Below are 12844 nucleotides of genomic sequence, written 5' to 3' on the forward strand. Positions count from 1 at the left end.
ATAAATATAAAAAATAAAGGAGGAAAGGGAGAGGAGAAACTTGATTTCTTATACTTAAATTTCAGTATAGAATGTGCTTACCATTATAACTCTGATGCCTGTGTCTTCTATTTTAAAAAACTGTTTTTCTGAGACATTGCTGTTATGTGTCCCTGGTTTCAGAGATATGCTATGGTGTCTTTTTGCATTGCAGTCCATTGCTGATGGTTTTAAGGAAGCAGTTCGTTATGTCCTTCCACGGCTTATGCTGGTACCAGTATATCATTGTTGGCATTATTTTGAATTATTAAAGGTAAGGCAAAAGTTTCCTGTATCAAAAGTAGTTGTATTTCTAAAACCTAAAACCTATATTTTTATCTGATCATAGTATTCCTCTCTAAGATTTCCTTTATTTTTCAATTGTGTGTTTATATGTGTATATCTGTTTGTGGGTACATGCAGGTACCGGTGAAGGTCAGAAGAAGGTGAAGCATACCTTGGAACTGGGGTTACAAGCAGTTGTGAGCCATCTGACAGAGGTGCTGGGAAACTGAACTCGAATCCTCTGGAACCTGCTGAGCCATCTCTCCAACCCCAAGATATATTATTCTTAATATTTTTTGTTCATAAAAATATAATGTCTTGGTCTATGGATGGAGCTCAGTGGTAGAACACTTGCCTGGTGTGGAAAGCTCTACATTTGCAAAATAACAACAAAACAATAAATGATCTTAAGATCATATTGCAGAGAGAAAAAAAATTATTTTTGTCTGTTAGGGTTCAGTTCCAGGCTAATAACCATCTGTAACTTCAGTTCCAGGGGATCTGACACCCTCTTCTGACTTTCATGCACATTGCACCACACGGGTATGTTTACATACATGCAGGCATAGCACTCATACACACACAATAAAAATAATAAATAATGAAAGAAATTACCAAGTAAATGTTTTGCTTAGATGTGTAAAAGATAAACGTAGAATGAGTCTAGCTTTTATTTTAATAATTACTGACACTGGAGTAGATAAACAAAGTCTAAAACAGGGAATTTGAACCAGTCATTTGTGGTCCTAAAGGAGAAGTGCAAAATAATCAAGAAGAAAGTTATTTGCTTTGAAGATCAATAAAAATTGGAAAATTATTGAGCAAAGTCTGCTGGAATTAAATACTTGAAAAGGGGAAACAAATCGAAAATAGGCAGAAGTGTTCGTATGTTATCTGGAATTGGGAAAAATCAGCATTACTGAAGGAGAGAAATGAGAATGGATGGTTGCCAGAAAATATTCATCTTTCATGTGCCTCTTTGTAACCATTCCTGCCTTTTAAAGATGAAAGGAAAGCAAATATAGCACATAGTGAGAAAAGAAGTACTCGTTGACTAGTCTGTTGCTTGTCTAAAAGCAACAGATACTCTTTTGCTAAAAAGGTTCAAAGAATGACTGGCAACCATGTCTAATTAAATGAAGCTACAAACCTCAGAATCTTTAGTTTTAATTAATGCATAACAATAATTAATAGACTGTATGGAAATGTAAGCCACAGGAGAGACAAGATACTTAAAATGATAAAAGGTTTGAATGACACCATAGAAAAGATTATTTAGAAGAACAGTAACCATATTCAAACTCATTAGTAATCAAGAAAATTAAAATTAAAACCACATTAAAAACCATTGCATGTGCACCAGCTGACCAAAATTTAAAAGTTAGAAAAGAAGCAGAAAGGGCAACATGAACTCACATGCATTCTGGCCATAGTGTAAACTTTACAGTCCACTTTGGAAAATTATTTGACATTAATTTTGAAACACCATAACAGTTTTAGCTATCAGTATATACCCTAGAGAAATGCATATGTATCTGTACCAAGAGACATGTACAAGAATATCTGTAGGCTAGGCCAACAAGATGACTTAGCAGGTAAAGGCACTTTCTGTCAAGCATGACAACCTGAGTTTAATCCCTGGGATCCACATGACGGAAGGAGAGAACCGTCTCTAGCAAGTTGTCCTCTGACTTCCACACAAGCACCTTGTTGCTCTTGTACCAACACCCACACATACACATAAACACCCACACACAAAATAAAATATAATGAAAAAAATTTTTAAGAGTACCTGTCATCCATTTTTAAACAACAAAACTCTCTCATCCCGAAAAGAAGAAATTGTATTTTACTCAGAACGATGGAAGAAAATTATGTAGTGCATCAACATACAGCATCAGTGAAGCTTACAACACAACTTTGAGAAGTGATAGTATTTCAGTGGTGTATACCACGTTTTATCCATTTTTTGATAGATACCTGGGTCCCTCCCATTGCTGTAAATTTTCCTAAAGATTAGTGATGCTGTTGTGTGTGTGTGTGTGTGTGTATGTCTGTCTGTCTGTCTGTCTCTCTGTCTTTTTGAGACAAAGTCTCCCTGTAGCCTCAGCTGGCCTGGAACTCACTATGTCGACCAGGCTGGCCTTGAGCTCACAGAGGTCTGCCTGCCTCTGCCTCCCAGTTACTGAGATTAAAGGTGTGCATCACCACACCCGGCCAAAATTAAGTTTTTGTAGGTAGTAATTTTTATCTTTCACTCTGAAAAGCAGAAGAGCATCAGAAACCATACGGTGATCTTCCACCCAGATTCATCTTCAGTTAATGTGTGCAGTGTTTGCTTTGTCATTCCTTATGAATATATGTGTATATTTAAGGGTAGTCATAGTGTAGAGCTTGAGCTCCTGCCCCTTGAAAAAGGCTACAGTATGGGCTGGAAGGATGCCTCAGTGGTTAAGAGCAATGGCTGCTCTTGCAGAGGAGCCAGATTCAGTTCCCTGCACCCACAGGGTAACTAGCAACCATTTGTAACTCCAGTTCCAGAGGATCCAATACCCTCTTTTGGCCTCCACAGTCATTGCATACTCACGATGCACTTACATGCATGCACAGTATTCATACATGCACAATACTCATACATGTAAAATAAAAATAAATTTAAAAAATTTTAGAAGACTATAAGAAGTATTTTTCTACATAGCTCAGATACAATATTCAGGGACATACTAAAAGATGTTGGCTATTGAAGCACTTCTTAAAAGTGATAGATGGCTCAGCGGTTAGGAACACTGGCTGTTCTTGCAGAAGACCCAGGTTTAAATCCCAGCACCCACATGGCAGCTAACAACTGTCCGTAACTCCAGTCCCAAGGGATCCAACAGCCTCTTCTGACCTCCGCAGGCATTGCCGGACACAGGTGCACTTACCTACATGCAGGCAATTACTGTATTAGTCACTTTTCTGTTGCTGTGATAGAAACACTGACCCAAGCAATTTATAGAAGGAAGAGTTTATTTGAGCTTACGGTTCCAGGGGAATTACAGTCCGTCATGGCAGGGAGGCATGGTGGCTGGAAGTGGCTGGAGCAGGAGCAGCAGAAGTGAAACCCTCACATCACGCAGGCACAGGAAGCAAGAGAGCGACTGGAGATCTGGCAAGGCTTAAGAACTCTCTAAGCCCACCCCAGTGACGTGCTTCCTCCAGGTAGCCACACCTTCTAAAACCTCCGAAAACAGCGCCATCATCTGGGGACAAAATGTCCAAATACGTGGAGCCTATGGGGGACATTTTCATTCAAACCACCACATTTTACCCCCCTGGCCCCCATAGGCTCATGACCATATAAAATGCAAAACACATTTAGTCCAATTTTAAAAGTCCCCATAGTCATAATATAAAAATAATAAAATATTTTTTAATTGATTTATTTATTTTGAAAATGTATTTCTATTTTTTTCTTACAATATATATTTTATTGAATTTCTGTGCATTTCATACAATGTATCTTAATCATATTTAGACCTCTTCCCTTATCTGCACCCCTTATAGCACCCCCACTGGATTTCATGCATTCTGTTATATATGTTAAAGGCCTATTGAGTCAAGTTTGTTAAGCACTTTTTTTTTAAAAAAAGATCAGGTTTAATGAGTTGACTTTCCCACCAAATTACTAATTCTACTTCTGTGAAAAACTATAGTTTGCTACCACAAAATTTGCTCATATATTTATGTAGACTAAACTTCAAATTTAATGAAATAGAGAAAAATTGATCATTTATTAGTTTCCTTTGCTTTAGACACAAAGATAACCATAGTATATGTGGCATTTCACAAACATTGAAGAGAAACTTGACAATTATTTTTGTGAAGTTTCATGGAGTTAAGAACAGTCTCATGACCTGTAGACTTGTGGAGGAGATGTACTTAAAGACAGCCACACCTAGTTTTATGCTCTGCTGGGCATTGAACGTGGGGCTTCCTTCATGCTAGGCAAGCGTTCTACCAAGCCAGGTCTACCACACTAGAGACCAGGGCTTTATTGATGTTAAATTTTCTGAAGTTGTCAGGTGTGGTGATACATACCTTTAATCCCAGCATTCAAGAGGCAGATGCAGGCCAATCTCTCTTTGTGCGATTGAGGCCGGTCTTGTCTACATACTGAGTTAAAGGCCATTTGGAGACCCCATAGGGAGACCCTAGCCGACAAAACAAAATGAAAAAATTTCCTAAAGTGGATCTGAATTGCGCTGATTCCATAAAAGAATATTCTTATTCTGACATGTACTGCTGAAATACTAAGAGATTAAAAAATAATGATAGTAGCTGAGAGTGACTTATAAGGATATTACAGAAATAACTTCAAAGACATTCAGCCATGTTTTTCCTTTTGCAAGGAGTGGAATGAGTAGTAGCAACTCTTAAATAATTGAGGGGGAAATAGTATGCCCACAAAATTATGTGGTAAATTGTTAAAAATTAGAGACTCAGAATATACAGGAATTACATGTGTTATTTTTTGCAATTGTTCTATAAAATTGGCATTGCTTGAAAAAAAGATATTTTAATTTTTTCAATTTATTAAAAAAATTTTAATTGTGTATATGTGTGGGTATGGGCTCATGAGTGCAGGTTCCCACAGAAACCAGAGGTATTGGATCCCCCAGGAGTTGGAGTTACAGCTGGTTGTGAACCATCTCACGTAGTTGCTTGGAATTGAACTAGGGTCATCTGTAAAAGCATTATGTGCTCTTAACCACTGAGCCATCTCTCCAGCCCTCAATAGAAAAGATTTAAGGGGAAAAGGTCCCATTGAAAAGCATCTTTAACAAGACTAGGCACTTCTAGGTGGACTATAGCCTACATTTCAGTTGAGTGACAAGGGCAGAGGCCAGAATGTAGTCAATTTATGGAGACAAGAAAGACTATGACCCATTTGCACATAGTTCACCACAGTAATTTCTCTCAGTTCAAGAAGTATAGAACACATTCTTTCAAATACCTATAGAGCGTTTACTTGGATATTCATTAAGCTGATGTTTACTAAGTCTTACTATTGATTATGTTATGTAGTTCCATACTTGCCTAACATGCTCAGTTCCTGGGTTTTATCCCCAGCACCACAAAAATTCTCACCTATCTTGTTGCTGAAAATCGAAGAAATCTTTAGCAAATGATTGAACTAGGATGATAGCAAGCAGCTGTTTTGCATACTTCCATCACTGGGAAAGCCCATTGTCTAACTCTGTCTTTTTATGTGCTTGACAAATTTGTAATTATTACATGGCTATTTGAAATGATATTGTTTGAACAGGCTTAAGCTAAGGAGAGTGGAAATTTAGTAGGCTTATAACCCTGAATTTAAAGCCATTATAATTTTGGTAGAATCACACTGTTGGTGATAATTTGGAAATTTTTTATTAACAAAAACAATAAAACCATACACCTGTAAGTTAATATTTTATATCAACATTCATTTTTATTAAGATATTTTGGAATGGAGCTGAGAAGAATCTTTTTGTGAGAAATCTTTTATAAAGACACAATAAGATTTTGCTAGTAGTAATGTTCACTTTTAAAAAAAATATTTTTATTTTATGTGTATGCATGTATTGCCTGCATGTAGGTAAGTGCACCCATGTCGCACAATGCCCATGGAGGACAGAAGAGGCTGTCGGATCCCCTGGAACTGGAGTTAACTGGAGTTACAGTTGTTAGCTGCCATGTGGGTGCTGGGATTCGAACCCGGGTCTTCTGCAAGAACAGCCAGTGTTCTTAACCGCTGAGCCTTCTCTCTAGCCCCGTGATGTTCACTTTTAAAATTCAGACCGTTTCAGTCTCTGCACTTTGGAGGCAGAGGCAGGCAGATCTCTGTGAGATTGAGGACAGCCTGGTCTACATAGTGAGTTCCAGGCCAGTTAGGGCTGCAGGGAGACCCTGTCGCAAAAACAAAAGCTAAAACAAAAACTAGTTAACTAACTAAATGAATGAATAAAAAACATGAACTTTGTTCAAAGACATCAAGGACAGCATGGAAGAACATCTATGCAAAACGTATTTCTAGTAAAGAACTTATTAGGGAAGACCAAAGGAAAAGCCACATTGAAGAGGTAGAATGTGGTGGCACTTGCCTTTGCCTTTAATCTCAGCACTTTGGAGGCAGACACAGGCAGACCTCTGTGAGTTTGAGGAAAGGCTGGTCTGTATAGTGAGTTCTAAGCCAGACAGGGCTGCATGGTGGGACACTATCTCAAAACAAAACAAAGGAAAGGAAAAGAAAAACAGCACAGTGAGATTCAGTGAGATGGTGCAGCGCATAGAGGCACTTGCATATAGGACTGACAGTATTGATCCCTGGATCTCACAAGGTGGCAAGAAAGAACTGACTTTTGCAAGTTGTCCCCTGACCTCCAAAGGTGTACCTTGGAAGGTGCACACCTGCACCTAATTTTTATAGGTGCCTGTGCCACACACATAATAAAAAGAAAATATTTTAATAAATAAAAATAAAAAATTCAGCCTAACCAAGCACTGATTTTTTTTTTTTTTTTTTTTTTTTTGAAAATAATGACTGTTGGCAGGGGGGGGGGGCGCACACCTTTAATCCTAGCACTCAGGAACCACGCTGGCCTTGAACTCACAGAGATCTGCCTGCCTCTGCCTCCCAAGTGCTGGGACTACAGGTGTGCGCCACCATGCATGGCTTTTTTTGGTCTTTTTGAAGCAGGATCTCCCTGTAGCCTCAGCTGGCCTGGAACTCACTATGTAGACCAGGCTCACCTTGATCTCACAGTGCTCTGCCTGCCTCTTGAGTGTGGCTATTAAAGATGTATGCCACCACACCTGGCTCACACTGATCCTTTATCAAACTTTCAATGGTATTTTGCTCTTGATCTTTTCAATATTTATTTCATAATCTAGAGATTAAGATACTACTTCTGATGTAATTATTGAAATTATTTTCATTGCTGATCTTTTGTTGGCAAGATTTTCACAGAGAAGTCAGATGTCTCCCATGTTCCAGATAGGGAATATTTTCTAGGACCTAAGTGAAAGGTCCAGGGCCAAGTGTGCAGGCAGAGGCCAGATAGTTTCTTGCCAAGGAAGCGAACCCATTGCTGAATACTTTTGAGTTTGTTCTTGAAATATAAGGAAAATCTAACTCTACCACAAAATTTCTGGTTTAAGATCATGAAATAAAATTGTGTTTTTAATTTTTTCTGGTGATAATGTCTCATAATTGTTCTTACATAAATTTACTTAGTTTCTGTATAATATATAATACTATGAGTGCTATCAAAAGATTGAAATATTGAATCATAATCTAAATTATTATAATTTTCTTTTTGAAATTTTTTTCTTTTAAAAAGTATTTATTTTTATTTTATGTGTATTGCCTGAGCATGTATAAGTGTATCCATGTTGTGCAGTGCTGCTGAGTCAGAAGAGGGCATTGGATCCCCTGGAGCTGGAGTCAGGAAAGTTGTTAGCCATCATGTGGGTGCTGAGAATTGCACCTGGGTCATCTGTAAGAGCAGCCAGTGCTCTTAATTGCTGAACCATCTCTCTATAGAGCCCCTTGAAATTGTTTTCTTCTGATAGAAATATAAGAGAGAATTTTCAGCAGATGAAATCAAACCAAAGTATGAAAGGCTAATAAAGTACTCTTTAAATTTGATTTATAGTGATTAATAATTTAAAATATTAACCTTCAGGACTGGAAAGATGGCTCAGTAGTTACAAGCACTGACTGCTCTTGTGTCCTGGGTTCAGTTCCTAGCATCCACATGGCAGCTAACAACCATTTAGTTCCAGGGGATTCCACGGCCTTATTCTGCCTTCCACAGGCATAGCAAACATGGGCACGTTCAAGCAAAATAAAAATAAATTAATTAAAAATATTAACCATCTGGGGCTGGAGAGATGGCTCAATGGTTAAGAAGACTGGCTGTTCTTGCAGAAGACCCGAGTTCGAATCCCAGCATCCACATGGCAGCTTAACAACTGTCCATAACTCCAGTCCCAGGGGATCCAACAGCCTCTTCTGACCTCTGCGGGCATTGCATGACATGGGTACACTTACTTACATGCAAGCGATACATGCATACACATAAAAAAATTTAACCATCTGGGGCTGGAGAGATGGCTCAGCAGTTAAGACTGCTGATTTTTCTTGCAGAAGACTCGGGTTTGAATCCCAGCACCCACATGGCAGCTAACAACTGTCCGTAACTCCAGTTAACTCCAGTTCCAGGGAATCCGACAGTCTCTTCTGTCCTCCGTGGGCATTGCACAACACGGGTGCACTTATTTACATACAGGCATAACACTCATACACATAAAAAATAAAATATTAAATATTAACATCATGTTTTCTCATTTATTTGTTTATTTCAGAAAGGATCTCCCGGTAGCCCCAGCTATGTAGATTAGGCTGGCCTCATCTCACAGAGTACTCTGAAATACTGGGATTAAAGGCATGCACCACCCCCCCCCCCCACCCCCTTTTTTTTTCTTGATACTAAGAGGGTTGAATTTTATGTTATAAAATACACAAAATCCTTTATGGAGTCTGCTTACACACAGGTTTATGGTACATTGAAGTATTAAGGTTTGCATATCTGATTCTGTGGTATATCAGATATATGTAAGCCTTTAAAATTGCTAGAACTTAAGGTTTTAGTCATTAGAACATATATAATTATTTTAGGAGTTTATCTTATTTTCTGTCTTAATGTTAGTAAATAAAAGTAACTTTAAAACATTTTCTGTATTATTGTGTGTATATGTGGTGGGGGGGAGCACATGTATGGCAGGGTTGTGGAGTTGTTTTTCTTCTCCTACCTTTTCATGGGTTCCAGGAATCAAATTCAGCTCATCAGGCCATCAGGCTTGTACAACAAACACTTTACCAGCTTAGCCATCTCACTGCCCCTAAAAGTAACTTTTAAGCTTTATGTTTTAGATACTTTACATTATTTTTGTATAATAAAGTGTCTAAATCATTTTCACAGTTACCTTTTTTTTAAATGATTGTTGTCCTAACAATACTTTGTAGCTGCATTTTATTTGTTGAAAGTGTGGTAGTTTTGAGGCTTCATGTGGTATATATGATTATATGAAGTTATAGCTATTTTTATTAAGTGTATTAGTCTCTCTGTGACCAGATATCTAACAAGAAGCAACTTAGGTGAGGAAGAAGTTACTTTGACCTACAGTTTAGGAAGGGTTATAGTTCATCATGGAAGGGAAACATGGCAGCAGGACCATCACATTGCTTCCTCAATCAGGAAGCAGGCAGAAGACAGACGCTCCACCTCTTAATGATTCCACAGCCTTTCCCAAAACAATGCCTTACCAGTAGGAACTGTTAAGCAGGAGACATTTCACATTCAAACCACAGCATTAAATTTAGATGTTTATTGATGCTTTCTCAAAGTCAGGTGTGGTGGTGCACACCTTTAATCCCAGCACTGGGGAGGCACAGGTAAGCAGATCTTTGTGAGATCTAGGCCAAACTAGTCTACATAGCGAGTTCCAGGAATGCTGGGGCTATAGGGAGACCCTATCTCAAAAAACTAAAATAAGGGGGACTAGAGAGATGACTCGGCGATTAAGAGCACTGGCTGCTCTTGCAGCACACCCAGGTTTGATTCCCAGCACCCACATGGAGGCCATAATTCCAGTTCCAGGGGAATCCGACAGGGATTGCACACAGATTCACTTACATACATGCAGGCAATATATTCATACATATGAAATAAAAATAGTAAATTTTTTAAAAGACAAAAAATGCAATAAAATAAATGTATTGCTACTTTCTCTACAAAAGAGTTGAGTAGATCCAACAATGCAGTTTAATGTCTCTTTTTCCCCCTTAGCAATTGAAAGCATGTAGTGAAGAGCAAGAAGACAGGGAATGTTTGAATCAAGCTATTACTGCTCTCATGAATCTCCAAGGTAGTATGGACCGAATTTACAAGCAGTATTCACCTAGACGCCGACCTGGGTAATTCCAGACTATTCAAAATATGAATATTTCTGTGTACTTCACTGTGTGTGGGTGCCTGACTTTCCCAAGAAGTATGATTTATAGTGACAATGAATTCTTGAAAGTTATGTTTTTCCTTTGACATTTTTTGGTTTTAGTCTTAAAATTGCCATTGTCAGACTGTTAGAGCATATTTAATAAGTCATACATTTAATGACTTTTGTGCAATCTCTACAAGCAATGAAGGATTTTTAAAAATAATCATAGATCTTATAATACTAGGAATGTAATATGCAGAGTGTAATACTTTCACAGTAATTAAATGGAGTCATTTATTATTCAGTGGCAAGGTTAGAAGGAAATGAATTTGTATATAAAGTTTTAATATTTGGTTATTTCGTTTTTTGTTTGCTGAGGATTGAACCAAGGCCTTTCCCATGCTAAGCATGTACTCAACCATTGAACTACACCCCCCCGCCCTGCTTTATATTTTTGTCATTTGATTAGAGATTACCCAATAATTACCACTGAATAAGCTAAATTTATCTTGGCTTTTTTGTTTTTTTATTTTGTAGGGATCCTGTATGCCCTTTTTATAATCGTCAATTAAGAAGCAAGCACCTGGCTATCAAAAAAATGAATGAAATTCAGAAAAACATTGATGGGTGGGAAGGCAAAGATATTGGACAGTGTTGTAATGAATTCATAATGGAAGGACCATTGACCAGAATTGGTGCTAAACATGAGCGGCATATTTTTCTCTTTGATGGCTTAATGATCAGCTGTAAACCTAATCATGGCCAGACCCGGCTTCCAAGTTACAGTAGTGCAGAATACAGATTAAAAGAAAAGTTTGTTATGAGGAAAATACAAATCTGTGATAAAGAAGATACTTGTGAATACAAACATGCTTTTGAATTAGTATCCAAAGATGAAAATAGCATAATATTTGCTGCTAAGTCAGCTGAAGAGAAAAATAATTGGATGGCCGCCCTTATTTCTCTTCATTATCGAAGTACTCTAGATAGAATGCTGGATTCTGTATTACTGAAAGAAGAAAATGAACAGCCACTGAGATTACCAAGTCCAGAAGTGTATCGCTTTGTGGTAAAAGACTCTGAAGAAAACATTGTTTTTGAAGACAACTTGCAAAGTAGAAGTGCAATCCCCATCATTAAAGGAGGAACTGTGGTGAAATTAATTGAAAGGCTGACATATCATATGTATGCAGGTATGTGAGACTAGTAGGTGCCTAGTAGAACCTAGGAACCGATGCTGAAAAATGTCCGTTAAGGAGGAAACAATAGATTGCCTCCAAAATAACAAAAAATTAGTAAAGAAAAGAAAGAAAGAAAGGACCAACTAATTAATTGTTTCTAAAATGTAATGTCATTAATTTCATTACTAAATAAATTCCCATTAAATTTACTAATCTTGTGGATTTAAATTTGGAAAAACAGTCCTCATTTATAAAGAAATACTGCAGTTGGGCCAAGCACAGTGAGGTTTGCCTATAGTCCAGCCCTTGGGAGGTGGAGACAGGAGGATCAGCAGTTCACGATCATCCTCAGTTACATAGTGATTTTGAAGCCAGTCTGGGCTACATAAGACCCTGTCACAAAAAAGAAAGAAAATGGGGTGGGGGTGGGGTCACATCTGTTAAGAAAAGCTACATTTGGAAGTGCCAAAGTGAAAAAAGGGAAAGAAAGGAAAAGTATGGTACTTTAAATTAATTAAAATGGGAAAATTGAACATGAAATCTGTTCTTTGCTCTACTTTTTCAGATCCTAATTTTGTTCGTACTTTTCTTACTACATATCGTTCATTTTGTAAACCACAGGAATTGCTAAGCTTACTGATGGAACGGTAAGAAAAATGTATCTCATTAACAGCTTTGTATTTTGCAAAGTGCTCCATGTCTAGTACATGCTGAGATAGTGGGTTTTTTTTTTGTGGGTTGTTTTTGTTTTGTTTTGTTTTTGTTTTTGTTTTGTTTTGTTTTTTTTTTTTTTTTTTTTTTTGAGACAGGGTCTTCCTGTAGCCCCAGCTGTCCTGGAACTCACTATGTAGACCAGGCTGGACTGAACTCACAAAGATCCGCCTGCCTCTGCCTCCCAAGGGCTGGGATTAAAGGCGTGGCAGTATTGCTGTTCTCTTCAAATAGTGCTTCCTGAATCTCTGCTTATGAGTTTTTTTCAGCTCTCAGCAGAATTTTTTTTTCTTAAGCTTTTACAATTTTATTAGAATTTTAAAGAAAAAATCCCCAGGGCAGGCACTGGCAATCCCAGCAGCTGCCTTGAAAGGGTGGGGAGAAGGAAGGAGAGTTATGAAACCATGCAAGTTTGCAGCCTGTGTGGGGGTCAGACACGTAGCTGCCTGGCAGCCAGTTGGGTGAGAAAAGAAAGCTTTAGAGAATAAAGTAATACAAGATGCTAGGGGCAGCCCAAAGCCTTAAAGAAAGCATGTTTAGAAAGAAAGCCATGCTGGGCGTGGTGGCCGCATGCCTTTAATCCCAGCACTTGGGAGGCAGAGGCAGGTGGATCTTTGTGAGTTCAA

General features: G+C 38.0%; 1 protein-coding gene across 2 annotated transcripts in view; it reads left to right on the forward strand.

Annotated features, from left to right (window-relative positions):
• The window catches only part of Sos2 (SOS Ras/Rho guanine nucleotide exchange factor 2), a 74802-nt gene that overhangs the window by 21734 nt on the left and 40224 nt on the right, over positions 1-12844 (forward strand). For both annotated transcript variants that reach the window (XM_008829854.3, XM_029561981.1), the window contains 4 exons: positions 194-292; positions 10179-10306; positions 10864-11519; positions 12073-12154. In XM_008829854.3, coding sequence (XP_008828076.1) covers positions 194-292; positions 10179-10306; positions 10864-11519; positions 12073-12154 — 965 coding nt within the window. The remainder of the gene's footprint in view (positions 1-193; positions 293-10178; positions 10307-10863; positions 11520-12072; positions 12155-12844) is intronic.

The sequence above is a fragment of the Nannospalax galili genome, unplaced genomic scaffold (assembly GCF_000622305.1).
Source record: "Nannospalax galili isolate Female #2095 unplaced genomic scaffold, S.galili_v1.0 scaffold253, whole genome shotgun sequence".
NCBI classification, from domain to species: domain Eukaryota; kingdom Metazoa; phylum Chordata; class Mammalia; order Rodentia; family Spalacidae; genus Nannospalax; species Nannospalax galili.